Genomic DNA, 24,451 nt, shown 5'->3' with positions numbered 1-24,451 from the left:
GGTAACCATAAGTTTTCTGTCTGTGGGTCTATTTCTGCTTCGTAAATAAGTTCATTTGTATCATTTTTTTAGATTCCACATATAAGTGATATCTTATGATATTTGTCTTTCTCTGTCTGACCTACTTCAGTTAGTATGACAGTCTCTAGGTTCCATCCAGGTTGCTGCAAATGGCATTAGAAAAATTCTCTTAAAATAAGTTTACACACAGACACACACACACAGACACAAACCACACTAGACCATGAGACTGCAAAATAATTTCAACCTACTATCCAAATTTGACTTTTGATATTTTCTGCTTAGATTACAATAAAAGAATGAAAAGTGATTAAAAGACAACTAACTTAAGCTCCCTTTTGTGTCCGTATCAGTTATGGCACTCAGAGTGAAGTAAAGACAGATAGCATATAAAAATGTACTAAAACAAAACTCAAACTTGGGTTCTAGTCACTGCTCTACCGTCAAGTAACTACGTGTGATACTATGACTGTTCCTGAAGCTTCTTGAACCTCATTACTCTTACCTGTTAAGTAAATATTGCTATTTTTTTTTCTTGCTATTAGCTAGAGAATTGATAATAATCAACTAAGATTACTTTGATCTTATGTAGAAAATCCAACATTGCTCTATAAACATAAAATTTTACTTTCTCTTGAAGTGTCATTACACCTTTAGGTTTTGATTCCTTTGTTCAATGACAGCTTCCTAGGCGGGTGCAACCTAACAAGTGATCCTAAAATCTCTTGTGGTCAGCCTTCTAGTTACTTTTGCTAATTCCCTGTCCTTGGTTACCAGGAGTCCAGCAGGTAGACTCCCCAAATTCTTTGGATCCCTCGATGACTTAATTTTCAGCCACTGAAGGGCTAGCCACTATCTGTGATTAATGAGAAGAAAAACCTCTCTTCTTTCTCTATTTCTAAAATGTAAAAAGTAATGACTTAGAAGAAAGGATTGTCTATTGAAGTGGCCTCTCCTCCTGCAAATGTCGACTTCTTTTATTATCATTTATCAGGTTTTCATAAGGTATACACTTGTCTGTCTCTCTGTGTAGTTCTTTGGTTGTGACAGAAACTCAACTCAGATTTGCTTAAGGAAAACAGGGAACTAACTGCTGTAGTAAATGATAATCCCAGGTGGACTGAGCTTCTGGTACTCTTGGACTGGAAGCCAAACTGTTTCATCAGAGCGTGTCTCTTTTTCTCTGCCTCTCACCTCTCTGTTGGCATCTGTCTCAGGTAGCTCTCCATGATTCCCCATAATGGCCAAGGGAGCTTCAAACAAATGTGATCCTTATATCTCAGAGGAAAGAAGAAAGAGCTTCATATAACTCCTGTGAAGGCTCTGACTGACCAGCTCAGGTCATATATTTTCCTGGAACCAAGTGGGTTATGTAGCCAAGTGGGTGAAGTACAATTTGGCTGGTTCTGAGTCACCTGTCACACCTAGAGCTCAGTTTAGGAGTAAGGACAGCCCCACCAAGTGACGAGAGGTCCTCCCCAAAGGAAGGAATGATGGACAGAAAAAATGCGTGTGTCTATGGCAAACTAAGGGCGTCCTTTGTGGCTCAGCTGGTAAAGAATCCGCCTGCAACATGGGAGACCTGGGTTTTATCCCTGGGTTGGGAAGATCCCCTGGAGCAGAGAAAGGCTACCCACTCTAGTATTCTGGCCTAGAGAATTCCGTGGATTGTATAGGCCATGAGTTTGCAAAGAGTCGGACTCGACTGAGCAACTTTCACTTTCATGGCAAACTAAATTGCTCTTAAACTTAGTATTTATCATTTATAATATTCTAAGCACTGTGCTAGGATCTTATATTAACTATCTCATTTAATCCTCTATAAATTATGAATTAGGTATTATTATCCCCATTTTGGATGCATAAATTAAGGCTTTGAGGCTAAGTAAATGACCCTAAGTCATATAACTATAAATGGTATAGCTCAGAATTAGTTTTGTCTCATTCACAGCCAAGGGTCTTTATTGCTTCATGTATTATATTTTCTCTTGTAGGCTCAATAATAGTAAAATTTAAACATTTTTTGTGTCTTTGTCACCTTCCCCACTGTCTCTGATAACCCCTAGCTTCTGAATACCCTTTCATCTTAGGATTGTTACACCACTGAATATCAAAACTTGAAGGGACCTTACAAATGCCTGCCCACATCCCCTCATTTCAGTGTAAGGAGAGATCATTTGAGGACAGAGAAAAACCAACTTGTTCTCTTGTTACCCAGACTTGATATGCCATTCCACCCAATAGTACTTAACCTGAATCTTCTAAATAAAAGGATTTCAATAAATATTCTTTTTTTGATAATCAAACTATTTTTCAGCTACAGAATTCTTTAAATCATTAATATTATCTACACTTCAGAAAGAGAAAGCCTAAAACTTTTTATAAGCAGATCACTTTTAAAAATCATTTCATGGATCACAAAATGAATAACAAAAACTCTAAAAGAACAAAATGATACTGTGTTTTATGGTGTATCATCGAAAATCATGTCAAAATAAGGACAAATCAGTGAAGTCTCTGACCTCTGGTGTTATAGAGAGTTCATAGGATGTCCTGAAACCTTGTAGGTGAGGATTTTAATCATTTGTTTTATCCACTTTTTTTTTAAACCCCCTTTTATCCACTTTGAATCTTAAAAATCTAAAGAAATATCTGTGGTTTTAGGATGATTCCCAAGAAACCGCATAGTCAAAGAATGAAGACAGAGGCGTCTAGTTTGGAACAAGGTCTGTTGGTCAGGAATGTCATTTACAAGTACAACTTAAGATGCTGCTGTCTGTCTTTCAGATGTTGCTATTGTATGTATCTGTTGGGATGGGACTGGGGGAGGTTAAACCCAGTGACACAAGAGGGGAGTAACTTGCCTCTTTGCCCCTCTTAAGGACTCACCCCTGTGGCAGACTTAGTTGGCTAGCAGAGTGGCCTTTCTCAGCAGCTAGAAAAAATAAATGACTCTACTATTATTTTCCCAGCTTCCCTGGTGGCTCAGCGGTTAAAAAAAAAAATCCACCTGCAATGCAGAAGAATGGTTTGATCTCTGGGTTGGGAAGATCCCCTGGAGAAGGAAATGGCCACCCACTCCAGTATTCCATGGATAGAGGAACCTAGTGGGCTACAGGTCCATGGGGTCGCAAAGAATCAGATGTGACTGCGTGACTAAACAACAACATGATTTCCCCAGCTATCCAGCTGCCTAACTACTTGCAGAATTACGCTCCTACTGTATAGCACAGGAACCTATATTCAATATCTTGTAGTAACCATAATAGAGAAGAATATTAAAATGTATGTGTATAGCTGAAGCACTTTGCTGTGTAGCAGAAATTAATACAACATTGTATTGGGTTGGTCAAAAGGTTTGTTCAGGCCCACCCCAGACCTACTAAATTAGAATCTGCATGTTAACAAGTCTCCAAGGTGATTTGTATTAAAGTTAGGTTCTGGGTTAACATCTTGTGACTCAAAAATCCTTAGTTTTGAGGGGTGAGGAGGTAGAGTTGTATACCTTGCCTCTCCTAGTAAAAGCTCTCCTGATCTTCCTATCAATATCATGCAGAACTAAATACATTCTCCATTCAGCTCTAATATCTACTAATGATAACCTCAACTGAATGCTCCCCATTCACTGACAAGTCTTCACAATGCATGGGGGCATGTGTACCCTTTAACTGAGTCCAATGTTTACCAAGAGTCAGCTGTGTTTGCTCTCAAACCTGTTGGTACCAGTTGTAATAGTTCATATAATTACACAATTTAAAGAAACTGATGAAATAGGAGTGGAAAAAGATAGTTATTTCTAAGATGAATGCTTTGGAAAGACTCAGTGAAATGAAATGTGCTCTCTGAAAATATGCTCTCAAATTTGGGTGAAACAGCTATAAAAAACTGAGAGGGGATGATAAATGCACAAGGAATCCACATTCAGATTGTTTCACATATGTCTAAGTTTTTATTCCACATTAATGAAACTGAAACTAGAAATGGCAAATTATATGTATGGTCTTTGCAACAAAGAGAATGGGAAGCTCATATAGACCCATGCTCAAAAAATATTTAAAAGGCCCTGGCTCTATATGAAAAAAATATAAATGCATGCATTATTTTAAATTGAAAATCATATAAAATTGCTATTTTATTTTATAATAGAATATTTATTTTTAAATTTTCCTTTTTAACCAAACTTTAACTAACCAACTGCCTATCCTAATTCTCTTGGCTAATATAAATTAAAACATACAGTTGAAGTCTCCTATATAGCTTTATTTTTAAAAATTGTATTGAAGTATAGTTGATTTAAAATAATGTGTTAATTTTTGCTGTTCAAAGTGATTCAGTTATACATATATATATACAGTCTTTTTCATATTCTTTTTCATTATGGTTTATCACAGGATATTGACTATAGTTCCCTGTGCCACAGTAGGACCTTGTTGTTTATCCATCCTGTGTATAATAGTTTGCATCTACTAATCCTAAATTCCCAATTCTTTCTTCCACCCCCACCCCAGCAATCACAAGTCTGTCCCTCTGTGTCTGTGGGTCTGTTTCTGTTTCAATGCAGATATGTTACTTGCATTGTATTTCAGATTCCACATATAAGTGATGTCATATCATATTTGTCTCTTTCTGACTTAGTATGATAATCTCTAGGTCCACCTATATTGCTGCAAATGATATTATTTTATTCTTTTTTATGGCTGAGTAATATTACACTGTGTATATACTGTATAACTTTATTTTTAAAGAGTAAAGTAGAAGCAAAGAGTTATATTGCCTTCCTGGACTCTTCCTTTTTGAGATTAGGAATTTGAGGTCCAGAAAGGTGAAATATCTTGCTTTGGCTTCCCAGGTGGCACTAGTGGTAAAGAACCTGCCTGCCAAATCAGAGACATAAGAGACGTGAGTTTGATCCCTAGGTCAAGAAGATTCTCTGGAGTAGGAAATGACAACCCCATTCAAGTATTCTTGCCTGGAGTATCCCATGGACAGAGGAGCCTGGTGGACTATAGACCATAGGGTTGCAAAGAGTCAGACATGACTGAAGCGACTTATGCATGCATGCATGCATGCATGTGGGTTTCAAAGACCAGCTATATCAACATCACTCAGGAGCCTACTAGAAATCATGATTCTGAGTGGGCCCAAGACCTACCAAACCCTGAGAGTGGGACCCAGGTGTTTGTGTTCCCATAAGCTCTCTAGGTGAATCTGATACAGCTTAAGTTTGAGACCCATCGGACTTGAGAAGTAGAACCTGGAGAAGAACATGTTTCTCCATCAGTCTGGCTGTTATGGTATCTGGCTGATTTGTCAGGTACTATCTTTGAACCTGCCAGTTCTTTCCATCAGAAATTTTAGAGTTTACATAGTTTAAACAATGGGCTGCAACAAAAAACTCTCAGATGAAAGAAAGATTCTTTTCAACATACAAAGAGTAGAAAGAAATGCTAAACTGTACCTAAGGCTTGGTAATTTCTAATGACCTAATTGGCAGATATACTTACTGTTAATAGAGTTGTGGCTGCTTTTCTTGCTGCTGCTCTCATAGGGTTACAACGTTTTGAGGGCTGACTCTGAGAGATACCAGGCTGAGTGTTTTATAGACTGTTTCATTTTGTAAAGGAGATTATTATCTTCATTTTTTCAGATGAAAGAATTGAAGCTTAACATGATCAAGTAACTTGCCTGAAGGTGCAGGGAAAACAGGATGTGGAATTAGGATTTGAATCATGGACTGTCAGATTTCAAAACCCATGCATTTAAGCACTTGCACATTTGGGGAGGAGTTAGAATTGCATTTTTAAAAATGAAGTTGTGAGCATCTGTTTTTGGGATTTGTGTTTTCTCCCCGACTCTGAAAGTTCACTCAATAACTATAGAGTAGAAACAAGAATTGTTGATATAGAAGCTATGTCTACACAGCATGAATTAAAAATTGTTTCTTTATATCTGTGTATAACACTGTTCTTCATCTTAGCTGCACATTAGAATAATAGCTAGAATCCTCTGAAAGATATTCTGATGCCCTGGCCCTACCCTTAGGCAGTCAAATTTAAATTTCATGGGGTAGGGTCTGAGTATTTTTTTTTTTTAACAGCTCCCTGGGTTATCAGCTGCCTAAGGTATAGCCATGGTTGAGAACCAGTATGATATACAGATTCAGATAATTCAGGCTGAGAAATAAATTTTGATGAGTCTTCCCATGTAGCCTGTTATCAGTCAAGGATGCTAGCCATTCACCGAAAGCTCAAGATGCCCCAGTCAGATTGCATTGCCCTCCAGTATCTGCCATTTTCTAGGGTTACTATGTTTGAGGAAATGGCAACCCACTCCAGTATTCTTGCCTGGAAAGTTCCACGGAAAGAGGAGCCTTCATGGGGTCACAAGGAGTTGGACATGACAGAGCATAGCAACAACAGCATGCATATTATTGTCAGGAATCTCAAATATAAGATTTGATTTTAAAAATCCCCTATTTACCCTTAACTGACCTGGATTAATATAGTTTTTCTAGACTTAAACTCTGGGAAATACCTAGGAAAACATCTTTTTCCTGGCACAGGAAGTAGATGCTTTAGTAAAATCCTGGCTCTGTCTTTTAAATCATCCTGCTTTTTCTTTTGTTTAAGAGAATCGATATGCTGTTTATTTTATGAACTTGCCAGTATAAACTCAAAGACAATTGATGAGAATTTAAAAATTTTACCAGCTTAGAAAAGGGAAATATTTGGCCAGTTAGTACAGAGTATTTGTGTGAAATTTCCTATCTACTTTTTTTCAAGTCTTCCTGCCTCTTAAACCAGAGAGAATTACTGAGGTATCCTGCTAATGCAATAATATTTCTGAAAGAGTTGGATGGGATTTGTATTATTTAAGTTTGCAAGATTCTTCTATTATTCTCTGTTTTTCTTAGGTAGGGTATTTTGGTCCTGCAGTTGACGTTTGACAATATCTGGAAACGTATTTGTCACACCCAGGAGAGAGAGTTTAGCTCCTGGCATCTAGTGAGTGGAGGCCAGTGATGTGGCTAAACATCCAACAATTCACAGAACAACCCCCACAGCAAAGAATGATCCAGCCCCCAAAGTCAGTGAGGTCAAGTGAGAAACCCTGCTCTAAAGTTACTGCTTTCTACCTGTTATGAATTTAGATCCCCCACCCCTGCCCCTGGGGTAATTGGCCTGCTTTGAGCCTTTCTATAAATAGCTCTTATATAATATAAAATGATAACATAGAAATACAACTCTTGTCCCACCAGATTTAGCCCAAATACTCTCTGCCTCTTGGGTAGGGCCTGAAGATAATTTCTGACTTGTATTTAAAGCATTTTGATGCCCTACACATACAGTGCAAATAGCAATGGAAGTTTGCCAGTTAAAGGGGGGATTGAGCAGGAGCCAAAAACAGTATCCCTCACCATGACCTGGAAGAATAGAGATTAGGGAGGCTTGGCCTCTTTATCCTGGATTGCATAGGTAGTATTATGTATTTTTGATTGATTAAGCATAATTTTCATTTTATAAGTGTAACAGTTTCAAAGATTTTTTTGATCATTCTTTATAATACCTCTCTTAACTTCCATGAAATGAAAGTTAACTAGGGTTATCTCTCCAAGCTTCATGTGTCTCCCTATAACTTGTGCTTGGTTGGCTGGAAATAAAACAGGGATTTGGGGAATAATGTGTATCTGTAGCTGTGTACGGATGTGTCTGTATGACAGAGATTGGGTAGTTCTTTGTGCCTGATATCTAGGGTGCCCACCTAAAAGTTTGTCTGCTCACTACCATACCTCCTACACCACCTTCCCAGGAAAGGACTTTTATCTATCACTCTTGTTCCGACAGGTACCATACCTGTATTATGTGGTCTTTCTAATCCACCTCAATTGCTAGGTATCCAGCCCAAGTGGGAACAGCCAGAATTCTTCAGTGTTTTCAAACTCAAGATCAAGAGGGAGTGAGTCTTGAATAAAACTGAAAGGTCTACCCTGGAGCTGCTGCCACCCATGTTTCCTGACACAAGGAGGATGCTCATTGGTGGCAGGAGAGCAGAATGATGCCAGGAGACGAGGATGGAGAAGCTGAGTGGCCCCCACATCCCAAGCAACCCTTTCTCTCTTCCCAGTTTATCCTCCACTTCCTCTGCTTTTTTAGAACACTCACCATATCTTTCTGAAGTTTGAGTGAAAAACGCCAGTTTGAGTGAAGTTTCTGTGACTTGGGGCCAAGAGAGTCACAACAATACAGTGTCCTTACCTGAAAATGAGTTCCTCAAGCTCCCCACACACAGCCGTCTCCAAATGAAAATGAAACCACAAACCCCGGAGTGTTATCTGTTTGCAGGAGGGGGTTTCTGGTAATTAGATTAGAATTGCGACAAATGGCACACACAGACTGTTGGCTCTGCATGTGTGCTCTAAGATTGGTGTTTACCCTATTATATTCCAATTTAAGAATGTCATAAAGTTTATCACTGAGCAAATGGAAACTAGCAAGAGCAAATATGGATGGTGAGAGGTGTGTACCTTGATATATAGATATTATAGACTTCAAAGGAAATCACTTTTTTGGGGTTGATAGCAAAGGGGACACAACCATATTCCCCACTTAAACTTGGTGGTGGTTGGGTATTTTTAGCAAATGAGTTGTCAGCAGAAAGGCTTCATTAGACCCATCAGGATATCTGCCCATGAAGAACGAATCCCAAACTGTACTGACAGTTTCCTTGAGCCAAAATGATGAAGCACCTCTGACAAGAGCCATATTGTGCTCCCCATGTGAGGAGCAGGAGGAACAAAAGAGACAGTTTGATCTTCGTTTGGTCAGGTTAATATTGACACAGCTTAGAGGAATCAGATGTGTGTGCAGTGTACACGTACAATAAGGGCTCTGGGGGCTTGCCTGGTGGTGTCCGTAAATCAGAAAGGGCTACCCAGAGAGGAAGGAAGGTTTCCTGCTTTCTTGAAATATTGTTCACACGAGATGATTTATTTTTACCAAGGAAAATAAAGCCCTGTTTAAGCTCATGGTTTAAAACAGGCTAATGGGGATTTTTTTTTAAACATCTTTACATAATTATGGAAATAGTTTATTATTATTTGGTAGCCGGTGTGTTTACCGGGTTCTCACATTTCAAAAATAAAGGATGCCTCATGAGTGGATTTCTTGGGAGAAGGAAGTGGCAAACACTCCAATATTCTTGCCTGGAAAATCCCATGGACAGAGGATCCTGGTGGGCTATAGTCCATGGGGTCACAGAGTCAGACACAGCTGAGCATACGTGCGTGAGTGGATTTTCCACTATGCATAGGTCCTGAGTTGTTCAGTCCCATATAGAAATCCTTATAAACATACAAAATACGGTCCCCTGGAGAAGGGAATGGCAAACCACTTCAGTATTCTTGCCTTGAGAACCCCATGAACAGTATGAAAAGGCAAAAAGATAGGACACTGAAAGATGAACTCCCCAGGTCGGTAGGTGCCCAATATGCTACTGGAGATCAGTGGAGAAATAACTCCACTGAAAGAATGAAGAGATGGAGCCAAAGCAAAAACAACACCCAGTTGTGGGTGTGACTGGTGATGGAAGTAAAGTTCGATGCTGTAAAGAGCAATGTTGCATAGGAACCTGGAATGTTAGATCCATGAATCAAGGCAAATTGGAAGTGGTCAAATAGGAGATGGCAAGAGTGAACATCGACATTTTAGGAATCAGCAGACTAAAATGAACTCAAATGGGTGAATTTAACTCAGATGATGATTATATCTAATACTGTGGGTAAGGATCCCTTAGAAGAAGTGGAGTAGCTATCATAGTCAACAAAAGAGTCTGAAATGCAGTACTTGGATGCAATCTCAAAAACGATAGAATGATCTCTGTTCATTTCCAAGACAAGTCATTCAATATCATGGTAATCCAAGTCTAACTTCCAACCAGTAATGCTGAAGAAGCTGAAGTTGAATGGTTCTATGAAGACCTACAAGACCTTCTAGAACTAACACCCAAAAAAGATGTCCTTTTCATTATCGGGGACTGGAATGCAAAAGTAGGAAGTCAAAAAACACCTGGAGTAACAGGCAAATTTGGCCTTGGAATACAGAATGAAGCAGGGCAAAGGCTAATAGAGTTTTGCTAAGAGAACACACTGGTCAGAGCAAACACCCTCTTCTAAAAACACAAGAGAAGACTCTACACATGAACATCACCAGCTGGTCAACACTGAAATCAGACTGATTATTTCTCTGCAGCCAAACATGGAGAAGCTCTATACAGTCAGCGAAAACAAGACTGGGTGCTGACTGTGGTTCAGATCATGAACTCCTTATTGCCAAATTCATAATTAAATTGAAGAAAGTAGGGAAAACCACTAGACCATTCAGGTATGACCTAAATCAAATCCCTTACAGTTAGGCAGTGGAAGTGAGAAATAGATTTAAGGGACTAGATCTGATACACAGAGTGCCTGATAAACTATGGATGGAGGTTCATGACGTTGTACAGGAGACAGGGATCAAGACCATCCCCAAGAAAAAGAAATGCAAAAAAGCAAAATGGCTGTCTGAGGAGACCTTACAAATAGTTGTGAAAAAAAGAGAAGCCAAAAGCAATGGAGAAAAGGAAAGATATACCCATTTGAATGCAGAGTTCCAAAGAATAGCAAGGAGAGACAAGAAAGCCTTCCTTAGTGATCAGTGCAAAGAAAAAGAGGAAAACAATAGAATGGGAAAGACTAGAGATCACTTCAAGAAAATTAGAGATACCAAGGGAACATTTCATACGAAGATGGTCTCAGTAAAGGGCAGAAATGGTATGAACCTAACAGAAGCATAAGATATTAAGAAGAGGTGGCAAGAATAAACTGTACAAAAAAGATCTTCACAACCTAGATAATCACGATAGTGTGATCACTCACCTAGAGCCAGACATCCTGGAATGTGAAATCAGGTGGACCTTAGGAAGCATCACTATGAACAAAGGGAGTGGAGGTGATGGAATTCCAGTTGAGCTATTTCAAATCCTGAAAGATGATGCTGTGAAAGTGCTGCACTCAATATGCCAGCAAGTTTGGAAAACTCAGCAGTGGCCACAGGACTGGAAAAGGTCAGTTTTCATTCCAGTCCCAAAGGAAGGCAATGCCAAAGAATGTTCAAACTACCACACAATTGCACTCATTTCACATGCTAGCAAAGTAATGCTCAAAATTCTCCAAGCCAGGCTTCAACAATACGTGAACAATGAACTTCCAGATGTTCAAGCTGGTTTTATAAAAGGCAGAGGAACCAGAGGTCAAATTGCCAACATCCTCTGGGTCACAGAAAAAGCAAGAGAGTTCCACAGAAACATCTATTTCTGCTTTATTGACTATGCCAAAGCCTTTGACTGTGTGGATCACAATAAACTGTGGAAAATTCTGAAAGAGATGGGAATAACAGACCACTGACCTGCCTCTTGAGAAATTTGTATGCAGGTCAGGAAGCAACAGTTAGAACGACATGGAAAAACAGACTGGTTCCTAAGAGGAAAAGGAGTACCTCAAGGTTGTATATTGTCACTCTGCTATTTAACTTCCGTGCAGAGTACGTCATGCTAAACGCTGGGCTGGATGAAGCACAAGCTGGAATCAGGATTGCTGGGAGAAATATCAATAACCTCAGATATGCAGATGACACCACCCTTATGGCAGAAAGTGAAGAAGAACTAAAGAACCTCTTGATGAAAGTGAAAGAGGAGAGTGAAAAAGTTGGCTTAAAGCTCAACATTCAGAAAATGAAGATCATAGCATCTGGTCCTATCACTTCATGGCAAATAGATGGGGAAACCCTGGCAGACTTTATTTTTTGTGTGCTCCAAAATCACTGCAGATGGTGACTGCAGCCATGAAATTTAAAGATGCTTATTCCTTGGAAGGAAAGTTATAACCAACCTAGACAGCATATTAAAAAGCAGACATTAAGTTTGCCAACAAAAGTCCGTCTAGTCAAGGCTATGGTTTTTCCAGTAGTTGTGTATGGATGTGAGAGTTGGACTATAAAGAAAGCTGAGCACCGAAGAATTGATGCTTTTGAACTGTGGTGTTGGAGAAGATTCTTGAGAGTCCCTTGGATTGCAAGGAGATCCAACCAGTCCATCCTAAGGAGATCAGTCCTGGTTGTTCACTGGAAGGACTGATGCTGAAGCTGAAACTCCAATACTTTGGCCACCTGATGTGAAGAACTGACTCATTTGAAAAGACCCTGGTGCTGGGAAAGATTGAAGGTGGGAGGAGAAGGGGACGACAGAGGATGAGATGGCTGGATGGCATCACTGACTCAATGGACCTGAGTTTGGGTAAATTACAGGATTTGGTGATGGACAGGGAGGCCTGGCATGCTGCAGTCTATGGGGTCACAAAGAATCAGACACGACTGAGTGACTGAAGTGGAGCCCCAGTCCAGCTCTTTCCTTACTGAGCCCTTGAATCCATACTGCATTGAAAAGTTTTTATGATTATGGATATGTCTTTAAAGGAAATGTAAATTAGGCTGAGCTGGTAAATAAGGTGATAACATACTCATCTTTAATTATTTGTGAACCTTCCCACATCGAAGTATTCTGTTATTAACTAGTCGTGAGAGACTGCCTAGGACCATCCTTTCATGAAGCACAGCATATAAGCGTCTTTTTCCAGGGCAACTCTGTTGGACTAACATTGGTTCTCATGATGGAGATGGTGAGCATGAGGCAGGATGCCAACCTGTTTAGTTTCAGGTTGATCCAGCTTTTAAAATCCTGTTCTTATTCTTTGAAGCATATTGTATACTTCACTGATGGAATGGATGGTTCTGTAAATGAAGGGGTATGTAAACTTGCTACTCTACTTCAACACCATCAGTAGTCACTGTGAACCATTAAAAAGAGTGTGGCAATTTGTTTGTGCCTTAAAGGAGGAATCAGAACCACAACGTGCAACTTTGTGGGGACCGCATAGGTTCATTAATTGACCTTCAGCTAAACAGTGCTATGTTCGTGTGCCTGTTCATCGCTTCCAGCATTTCAAGATATCCAGACACTACTACCAACACTTTCCTGTGCGTTAACCTCTGCATGTGAAACCTAACAGCTGCTGAACTTTATAAATACATGAATTTTAAAATTTAGGTAGATGCAGTTTTTGTCTGTTTACTGCTCTTCTCAGCTTTATTTGATAAACTTGCATTTTGAGGGTTGTATTGGCAGTTTTAACTTTAAAAAAAAATCAAGGTCGTGGCTTGCTTCTGTATAGTGATAAGGGAGACTTGTTAATAATAATAAAACAGAAGTAAATGGAGTAGCAAAACTTCTATGAAATTAAAAGTGGCATTAGTTTTATCTTTGAAGAATTTTCTCACTTGGGAAAAACAAAGGTTAGAACCTGGGCTCTGCAGTCAGATGCACTTGGGATCGAGTCCCGTTTTCACATGTGTGAGCTGCGTGAGACATCAGTTACTTAACTCTCTGCAGCCTCTGTTTTCTCAATGAAAACAGAAATGCTACCCACATCATCTGAGCACTTTAAAGTGTAAATGAGATGACGCAAAGCACTTAACAGAGTGCTTAATGCAGAAATGGTCTGATTAAATTGTTTTAGTCAGTATACCTTTGGTTTAAATGAAAATTATATTCATATGTACATTTATATGTTCATTTATATATTGCAGTTAATTTTCACAAAATATTTTTATGAAAGTGTTCTTGTTTTAATGATAATATGTGCTATTTGGCTCTATTTTCAAAATATGATGCCTAATATAGTTTAAATAGACCCAGTGAAGTTTTTACTACTAAAATGAGTTGGCTAGCTTATGGGAATAAGAACAATAGAGCTTCTTTTTTTTTTTAATGACATGGGGTAAAAACATGGTGAATATCTTTGCCTACCAATTAAAGTGTGTATGAAAAACAGAATAAATAAAATCTCTTTAATTTATGCATTTTGTGTTCTCATAAATCATTTTCCTGTCAAAATTATCAGACTTTATTATTGCTGAATATTTTAAACATCCTAATGAAATTTTGGTAGCATAAATCATGAAGCTTTCAGTAGAGAACATTTGTGTACATACCTCAGCAATTTTCATATACCTTGATTAAAAAAAATAGTCCTCAATCTAAAAGTAAATCCACACAGAGTATAAATGTCAAACCATACTCTTAAATTTCAGTAACTCAGCAATCCACGGTAACCATTGTGCTTACAAGGTGGTTATGGATTGTCATACTATGTTTCTAAGACTCACTCTTCTCAAAGATGAAGCTGTGTGAGCTTTATTTTAGTGTTGGTATTGATTTCTATACAAGCTTCCTACCTACAGATTTTATCTACTCACTTTTTCTATGTCCTGCAAGAAGAAAAAAATTTCAGACATGATAAATCTATAACTTGTTCTTGACATTAGAAAATAATTTATTTTTATTTTATTTAATAAAAGCATTATTTAATAAATTTCATCTGTGATTTGCAAGAGAGACAACTGTTTTGGGTTATGTGTGTAGTCTAGACTATTAGATCTAAATGGAAGGTACTAGCATGAGGAGTAAACTCCATTGAAGGTGATACCAACCAGGGCTCTTGACCTTCCTTAAGCAATAGAAATTGCTAAGAGGCAAGAAATTCAGGCAAGGCTTTATTGGGGCCCCTGCTACAGCAGTTGGGGGACAAAAACAAGTAGCAGTTTCCCTTGCTTACTCCCCTCACTGGGGTGTGATGAGCTGGTTCCTTAAAGGAGTGAATGAGGGGTGTGTCCAGGGATCCAGGCAAAGGGGTGGCTTAGGTGGTTGGCCCATGCCTTTGGTGGTGAGTGCAAGGGTCATGCACAGTACTTGATTTTGCTCCCAACACCTTGTTTTTCTCCCTGCTCTTCAGAAATGGCACTTGAATTTTGCGGTCTTTTTGTGTTGTCTTGTCCATAATTTACCCCAACTGCCCATCCATGTATTTATTTTTAGTCCCTTATCATTTCTTTGCATTTTGTTGCTTAAGGAGACATTTGTCCAGGTGCAAGCACTGCAGCAATTGGTCGAGGTCCCAGCCTGTCACAAAGGTATTGTGGCGCTTGGAATGATGCAAAAGACTCTATCCATGGTGATTTGACTGAAGAAAAAAATCACTATACATTTTTTTGTTTTATCTGTGTAGTGGCAAACTGAAGCCCATTCATTGACTTTAACCTGGAATTAAGGATAAAGGATCCATTAATGAGAAACACTGCCTGTTCCAGAGTTTTTATGTTATTTTACTTTTTAAATGGCTTTGCTTCAGGTGTAACTTCCTCTATAATCTCCCATCTAGGAATTTTACATGTGATTCGCTTCAGTGACTTGTGTGTGATTATGATTGCGAAGTTCACAGTTTTAGAATATAAGGCAAGAAATTGTAATATGAATAATTAGTTGCTGTACCAAGAATATTTGAAATACTTTGTATGAATCTAATTATTCCCATGAATCCTAAGAATGACCTTTAGGAAAGAGATTTAATGTTTATTGTCCATTATATGCCAGGCATTGGGCCTGCTTTTTGATACACATAAGTTCTTAGTAATCTTAACAGTCTTATAACAGTCTTATGAGGTGAGGGTTTACAGATGAGGACTTTAGGGAAATTAAGTAAACTCACTTAACGCACTCAGCTAGTGAATGGCAAAGCCAGTTAGCCTCCAAAGATTTTAACAAGAGCTTTGGAGAAAGTGCCCTAAATTAATAGAGACACACAATCAGATTTTAGATTTAGCAATTTGACTAAATTATGTCCACTTTAATATCAAGATGTCTTAATACCCATTGTATTTTAATTTCAATATATATTATTTGCATACATATAGAAGTGACATTCTAATTTTATATGATTATAGAAATTATTTTCTACTTTACACTATGTCTGATGTTTTCTTGTGTTATTAAGTATTCTTTGATAGTGTGATTTTTAATACCGACATAACATTCTTTTATGTTACTGTTCCATGATTTATTGAACTATTTCTCTATTGTAGGACATTTAGATTGTTTCAAGGTTTTAGTTATTATAGTAATAATCTACTGAGTAGCTTTGTCCATAAACCTTTCATGTGCATGTATGATTATTTCTTTTTTTAAAATTTTTTCATTTATTTTTATTAGTTGGAAGCTAATTGCTTTACAGTATTGTAGTGGTTTTTCCCATACGTTAACCTGAATCAGCCATGGATTTACATGTGTTCCCCATCCCGATCCCCCCTCCTTGATTATTTCTTTAGAATATATTCCTAACAATGTATTAGAATGCCCATTCAGCCATCTTTACCAATTATAGGAAAAGAGAAGATAAAACATTATCAAAGGATTTCTTTGATTATTAATGATTTCAGATATTTCATTTGTGAATTATCTTTTATGTTCGCCAACTGTTTTTTTCTTTCTATTGCTATGTCTACTTTTTTGCATTGGTGTAAGAACTCAATTTCAAGGACATTCAACCTTTCTCTTCCCTGTTTCAAAAAGAAAAAAGAAAAAAATTAGTAAATAATTGCATTGAGAAACTCTTGAGTGAGTTTTAAGCTCATGAGTATCATGGTTTTGGCTACAGTTTTCAAAGCTCTGTCTTGGTCCTGTGTGAAGAACTAGTCACAGGGAAAGGAGATGAGCCACTTCAGAGAGACCAGTTGGGAGATTGTTACCCAAGTTCAAGGGAGAGATGATGATGACTGTGGCTATGACAGTAATAGAGATGGAAAGAAGTGAGAGAAGTGTTTGGACTTGAGTTATGTTTTAGAGGGAAAGTTAATAGGAGTTGCTGATGGATTATCTGAAGAATGAAGGGGAAAAAAGGATAAAGAATAGTTCCTAGATGTTTGACTTGAGGAACTGGGTGAATGGTGGTACCATTTCATGCTGTGGAGGAAACTGGGGTGGAGGTAGGTTGTATTTTATTTGAGACACTTATGAGATATTGATGTGACGATATCACATGGGTAAATCAGGTGAGCATTCAGGTGGATGTGATTTGGTTGTCATTGGCAGATAGATGATTTGAAAGCCATGTGACTGGATGAAATCACTGAGGAGAGTGTGTGAATGAGACAGAGGTTAGGAACATTTAAAAGCTGAGGAGGGGAGAAGCAGCAGCAAAGATGACTGAGGAGTAGCCAATGAGCTGAGAGAAAGGAAAGTGTAATGACAGGGAAGTGAAGGAATTAAGTGTATCAAGAAAGAGGGAAAATCAACCTCATGAAATTATTGGGAGAAGTCAATTAAAGTAAGAAGAGGAAATAGATTTTTGGATTTGGTGACCTGGAAATGATTGATACTTTTGAGCAGTTTCAGTGGAATGATTGGAGGGGCAGAAGTCTGACAGGAGGGATTCAGAAGACAATAGAATATGTACATATGAGTGTTATAAGAAGAGTGGTTTTTCTGTCAAAGAATGTGCACATTTAAGGACTCGACTGTTGATAAGACATTATTTAGATCACTTATTTCATGTGATGCACTAAAGCTAATAGGCATATAGAATAAAAACAAAATTTTTCAGAGTAATGAATTAAGAACTGACATGGGATTTTATGAGAGAATGGAATTTTCCATTGCATTTGTCCAAGTACTTTCAACCACAAATTAGTATGTCTGTTGGACACTATCACTATCTTGGTTTTCATATTAGTTAAAATATAGCCCTGTTATTTCTGTTCGCCTGCCCTTTGTCCTTATGATCTATCATCAACCTCTTCTGAGGGCCCTTGACATCTATACCTTGGCTTTTGGCCAAGAAATAGCAAGACCTTTCTCTCCCTACATTTTTAGGCTTTCTACTAAATTCAAAACCAGGAATTGCTCAAGCGAAATAACTCATGACCTCTAAAAGTGTCTAACGATCTAATCTCTGGATCCGTGAGTGACAAAAGACTGTGGCTGGGATCACTTGCCTTTTTTCCTAACTGATATGTTGGAATAGTCTGGGCTTTCACCAGTCAATTTTCAGGTTTATCAATTAGTAATATAACTTCCTAAATTTCATGGAACAATCTCAGGCTGGGGTCATATTTCAAATACGGAGGGTTGGATGATGGGTGTAGAGGTGGTAAATGAAGGTTGTATTCCTTTATTTTCTAAACCGTTGGCAAATTGGGATGTATATATGTATATAATTTTAACTTAAGGTGGGGAAAACATTTTGGAGATACTTGAGCAGATTAACAAATAGTATTTGTATACGTGTAACTAAAATAGTAATTTATCAGGTAGAAGGCAGATGGGGGGAATAAAATGCCAACCTGTATCTACAGTTGGATTGTGTTCATGATGAAGTGGTATTTATTCAGGGCCAGCCTAGCTTGTCAGCAACATAAGAGGTGTCGCAGCACGTGACTCCCTGTGTAGCTAGAAGACAATAATAAATTATCTCCTATGCAAACAGCACCAGCGTAAAAGCAGAGCAAACAAACCCTGCCTCCCAGATTCCTGAAGAATCTTACTCTCTTGCTTGTTTGACTCTGTTTTAAACATGAAATTCCTGGCATTATCCTAAAGCCAGTGAGATTGAATCTGGCTTGGGCAATTTTATTAGGGTGGATAGGACATAGTAGTTGATGATCTCTGTTTTGGGGTTACTATAAAATATAAGTATTTTGTTTCTCTGAGTCATATAAATCTTTGTTTTATCAATACTCTGTGTGATCCTGTGGAATTCAGGGCCACCCAGAGGAAAACTGGGGAATTATTATACAAAGGATCTCGATTCTAAGAATCACTTGAGATACATAATGAAATTACAGATTCTTGGACCCAATCCTGGGCTGCTAAATGAGAACCTCTGACAAAGTGGCCCAAAAGTACACATCCCAAGGTGATGTTAATCACGAGGCTGGAATGAGCAGCAGGGAGCTGAGGGCCTGAGTCAGTAAAAGGCCCGTGACCGCACTGAGAGAGTGCAAAGGGTTGGTTCACAGGAGAATATATAAATTAAAAATGGCTCCCCAGAGCAGTGCTTTTCAGATTTCCATGTGCATTTGAATTGCCTAGGATTTGTGGGAAATGCAGATTCTGCTTCAGTAGGTCTGGAGTGTGACCTGAGACCCTGCTTTTCTAACAAGATGCCTGATGGTTCCAGTGCTGCTGAATTAGACTTTAGCAAGATCCTGGGGCCACCATTTTAACACAGACAAGTCCAGAGAGACTGGAGCTCAGCCAGCATTTTTGAATAGCACATATTCCATAGTAGGGCTTTGAATAATGCTGATTCTACTGAGTGCTAATCTTGCACTCAGGTACCAATAAAACCTGCTTTCTCTTGCCTGAGGGACCCAGCTAGAAGTGTCATGGTAATTACTAATGTGTGTCACAATCTTTTAGAAGTGGTGTGTCTTCTTTCAAGGATTTATAAATATGTTGGGGGGAATGAGTTTATGCACATCATGAAAAAAATATTTTGAAAGGAAAATTCTAAGTCTTTTTATGCCAAAGCCTTCAGTCATCAGAGATAAGATGTACATGGTTGTTGTCCATTATTGTTTTCCTTTGGGACCTCATTTTTGTGTACAATTCATAATAGCAAGAAGCTCAGCATTGAGATTCTTGATAGTTAACATCAATAATGATTTGACATAATTTTATCTACTGGATGCACATTGTGTATAAGGTCCAACGAAAAAACTCATTCTAAAAATCTACTTTTGTAAGTGAATTAATTTTTGAAGTACTTATTTAAAGGTTATTATGATGACACTTGGACAGTAAGTTAAATGCATGAAAGCTGACTGTGTGCATACTTCCAAAAGCTATTGTATGTGAGCATCATACACTTCGTTACTGGGTCAATACAATAGATCCTTTGTGTTCATCAGCAATCTATCCTGAGATCTTTGTGAGTTCCCTTTTGCACTTCCTGGTAACCAAAAGTGAAAGTAGCCTCAGGAGAGGCCTGAGAGCGGTGGCCACAGGAGCAGACAGCAAGGCTCCTAGAGGCGGGGAAGCCGCTGATGGGTTGGGTCCACCCAATGGCCAGGTTTCTCCTGTTCTCTCTCGGTGACCTCGTCAACCTTGACATTCAGCTCAGCAGAATTACAGAGTACATGTATTATTGGATATTTCAAATGGCTGGTAAATAGTCTAAGCTACAAATATCAAATTCACAAGTGTTAAAGAGCTACCATATACAAACATTCATCTGCAGCACCATCTATATGTGCTGCACTGTTTAGCTCTTCCTGATGGTCATTTGAGGTGGAGGTGTGTGGTGGTTCCACTTCCTATGGGCTGTTTTTCTGTGCTACTTTAATGTTTTACCAGTGGCATGCATAATTCTGATGACTTTGTAATCAGAAAAAAATTAACAATTCTTTATATCTCTTGAATGCATATTAAGGTGATTTTTCATTGAGTAGAGCTTTGGATTATCAGGTGATGTTTATGTGATTGTCATTTACAGATGCTATTAATATTATATATATATATATATATCTTACGATAAAGGATTATGTAGTACAGGTTGAGTTTATATGTCTCTCCAGTCATTCAACAAACTTTTCTTGAGCAACTAGTATACGCCAGGCATTATGCTGGGGGGTAACATATGGTCTTCAGTGTATTTTTTTAAGAAAGAGAGATAACCATACAGACAAAAAGTGGGTCTCGTTGTAGTTAATAAAATTCGAAAAGACCAGGACATTCCCACAGATGATGTGAGCCACAGGTCTGGGTACACTCTGTGATGATGGGTCCCTTTTCCAGTTATTCATTCCTCTTTAGATGTCACATGGAAAGAGCAGGCAGTTCTGACATCACATCCCTGACACAAATCTCCTAGACTTCTACATTGGAATAAAAAGCATTTGATAAACACAGCTGAGTATATCCTCAGGAATTCTGCTTGGAGTTAATAATCATTAGAAAAAAATTATAGAAGAAAACAATAACTTCCTACTTTTCTAGTGGGTTACAATAATATTCTAGTCATTCATATGTCATGTGAACAATGAAAGGAAAAGTATGTTTTACAAAGTCAAACATTTTAGAGAAAAGATGGTAAGCTATTTGTTCCTCTCTAAACTGTTCTTGATGATAACAGCAAAGATGCCTTCCTTTGTTGGTTTAGGAAAACAAAACTAAACAAGGAATGTATATTTCAAGCCATAGTATGAAAAATTTGCAGACTTTCTCAAAGCAAAGTATTTATTTCATTTGTATCTAATAATAAGTATCATTGGTAATACATCTTAAGACTGGACAAATTTGTGGCATGATTCACCAGAGCTGAGCAACTTGACATTAATATCAAATTGCCTGTTGTTTCAGAATTGTACATTTCACAGCAATATCACCAGTGATTTGAAAGCGTTCACAGACAAGTTCGGTTTTGATGTCCTCATCCTCCTGGCCAGTTACCAGTCGGAGGAGCAGCAGCCCAGACAACAGATTGCTGTGTACTCTGAGAACCTAGAGCTGTGCAGTCAGGTAAGAACCTCCTTGACCCAACGGTTTCACTGAACCCCCATCTGCTGGCTGTCAGAACCATGGAGTAGAAGATGGCCATGGACTGGTGGCTTAGAGAAACTGGTCCAAGAGATAAGGTCCTAGAATTTGAGTTTTAAGAAATGTTGGAGGCTGGGTTTCCCTAGTGGCTCAGTGGTAAAGAATCCATCTGCCAGTGCAGGAGACACTGGTTCGATCCCTGATCTGGGAAGATCCCACATGCTGGGGAGCAACGAAGCCAGCTACATGTGCTCAATGTGCTACAACTATTGAGCCTGAGCTCTGGAGCCTGGAAGCTCCAACTCCTGAGCCCACGTGCTCCAACTCCTGAGCCCATGTGCTCCACAACAGGAGAAACCACCGCAGTGAGAAGCCCATGCACCGCAACTAGAGAGTAACCCCTGCTTGGTGCCACTAAAGGAAAGCCCAGCGAAGACCCAGCACAGCCAAAAACAAATAAATAAATAAACTGATGGTGGCTTAAATATTACTTTAAAAGAAGACATGTTAGGGGTATTTTGCACATTTGGCTAGTTATTTCTCAAATTTTTAGTTTTGATGCTATAAATTAATTAACTGATTAGTTTTAAGTGCTTTAATTCAGTTTTTAAGTTTTTAGCTGTTATGCTCTGTTACCAAAAAAATCATCTAACTGGAACTGGCAGTGAGGTAAATGTTGACTTTTTTTTTTTTTTTAATTGAGGTATAATTGACAGCCTTATATTAGTTTCAAGTGTACAACATAATGATTCAGTGCTTGTATATGTTGCAAAATGATCACCACATTAAGTCTAGTTAACATCCATCATATATATAATGATATTTAAATATAATTATATATTTTTTATAATATATAATTTTTTTTTCTTGCAATTAGAACTACTCTCTAGTCTCTTGTGTGCGAGCTAAGTCCCTTCAGTTCTGTCCGACTCTATGCGACGCTATGGACTGTAGCCCGTCAGGCTCCTCTGTCCATGGGACTCTCCAGGCAAGAATACTGGAGTGGGTTGCCATTCCCTTCTCCAGGGGATGTTCCCAACCCAGGGATCAAACCTGAGTCTCTTATGTCTCCTGCATTGGCAGGCAGGTTCTTTACCACTTGGGCCACCTGGGAAGCCCTTCTACTCTCTCAGAAACTTTCAAATATGCAATACAGCGGTGTTAACTATAGTCACCATGCTGTGCATGACATCCCCGTGACTTATTTATAACTGGAAGTTTCTACCTTTTGACTCCCTTCACCCATATAGGGACTTTAAAAGAGTCCCACAACCATTTCTTTTCTTGGCTGAATCCATAAAGAAAAAGATCGTATCTTTTTCACCCAAATAAAAGTCATTGTCCTTTGGCTGCTGTTTGCTTTGAGTACTGCTACCTGGTAATAACTAACAACCTGTTTGGTTCCCAATGTTTAATAACTGATCTGAAGCTTTAATCAAAGTTAGTATTTTGACACAGCCACTAATCAAATACCTTGGATACCTTGGACATGTCGGAGAAAAACATACATTTTTCAAAAAAAGTTTTTCTCCAGGTACTATAATGAAATTCTGTTTGGGTAATCAGTCAGATCTTCTTGGTTGAGAGCTGAGTCTTTTAACCTAGTTCAGTTCTGTTCGGTCGCTCAGTCGTGTCCGACTCTTTGCAACCCCATGAACTGCAGCACGCCAGGCCTCCCTGTCCATCACCAACTCCCGGAGTTTACCCAAACTCATGTCCTTTGAGTCGGTGATGCTATCCAGCCATCTCATCCTCTGTTGTCCCCTTGTCCTCCTGCCTTCAATCTTTCCCAGCATCCGGGTCTTTTCCAATGAGTCAGCTCTTCGCATCAGGTGGCCAAAATGTTGGAGTTTCAGCTTCAACATCAGTCCTTCCAGTGAACACCCAGGACTGATTTCCTTTAGGATGGACTGGTTGGATCTCCTTGCAGTCCAAGGGACTCTCAAGAGTCTTTTCCAACACCATAGTTCAAAAGCATCAATTCTTCTGCACTCAACTTTCCTTATAGTCCAGGTTTTCATAATACATGGGCTTCCCTGGTTATGGGCTCAGAGGTTAAAGCGTCTGCCTCCAATGCAGGAGACCCGGTTTCGATCCCTGGGTCAGGAAGATCCCCTGGAGAAGGAAATGGTAACCCAATCCAGTATTCTTGCCTGAAGAATCCCATGGACGGAGGAGCCTGGTGGGCTACAGTCCATGGGGTCGCAAAGAGTCAGACACGACTGAGCGAGTTCACTTTCACTTTCATAATATAAGAAGTAGATAAAATTAGGACTTCGCTGATGGTGCAATAGGTAAGAATCCGCCTGTCAATGCAGGGGACATGGGTTTAATTCCTGGTCTGGGAAGAGTCCATGTGTCATGGAGCAACTCAGACCCCCATGGACTATAACTACTGATCCCACATCAGTAGTTCTCGAGCCCACGCGCCGAAGCTATTGCGGCTGCATGTGGCTGTTACTGAAACCCGAACGCCTACAGCCTGTCTCTGCGGCAAGAGAAGCCACCGCAGTGAGAAGTCCATGCCCCGCCCTGAAGAGTGGTAGCCCTGCTCACCACAACCAGAGAGAGCCCACACGGCAACAAAGACCCAGTGCATCCAAAGTAAATAAGTGATTTAAAAAAAAAAAACCACAACATTCCTTTTAAAAACAGTCAATGAAAATAGGGCAGTGGATATACCAAATCAGGCGTATTTAATAACTAATATGAGACTATACATAATTCATTATAATATGGTTGACACAGACGTAGAACCGTTTCATCACTTATCTTTCCTCACTAATGGCTTAGACACCTGGTCTACTCGCAGATGGCTAGAGGTGAAGTCTCAACTCCCTTCTTTTCAACATCCTCACTTTCTGTCCCTTAAGAGACCCATTTCTTGACACTCTCCAGGTTCCCTGTGTCCTTAAGTCCAAATATGAACAAGCCCCCTTCTCTTGCTACAGATGCATTTCATACCCTTCTG

The 24,451-nt window shown here is 39.0% G+C and overlaps 1 protein-coding gene across 5 annotated transcripts in view; it reads left to right on the top strand.

The window, feature by feature from the left end:
• PRUNE2 (prune homolog 2 with BCH domain) overlaps window positions 1-24,451 on the top strand; it is a 277,828-nt gene that overhangs the window by 161,695 nt on the left and 91,682 nt on the right. For all 5 annotated transcript variants that reach the window (XM_043890691.1, XM_043890692.1, XM_043890690.1 and 2 more), the window contains exon 7: window positions 21,304-21,462. In XM_043890691.1, coding sequence (XP_043746626.1) covers window positions 21,304-21,462 — 159 coding nt within the window. The remainder of the gene's footprint in view (window positions 1-21,303; window positions 21,463-24,451) is intronic.

Source organism: Cervus elaphus, chromosome 29 (assembly GCF_910594005.1).
Source record: "Cervus elaphus chromosome 29, mCerEla1.1, whole genome shotgun sequence".
Lineage (NCBI taxonomy): Eukaryota > Metazoa > Chordata > Mammalia > Artiodactyla > Cervidae > Cervus > Cervus elaphus.
The sequence above is the reverse complement of the archived record's forward strand: the minus strand, read 5'-3'. Positions and strand labels throughout refer to the sequence as shown.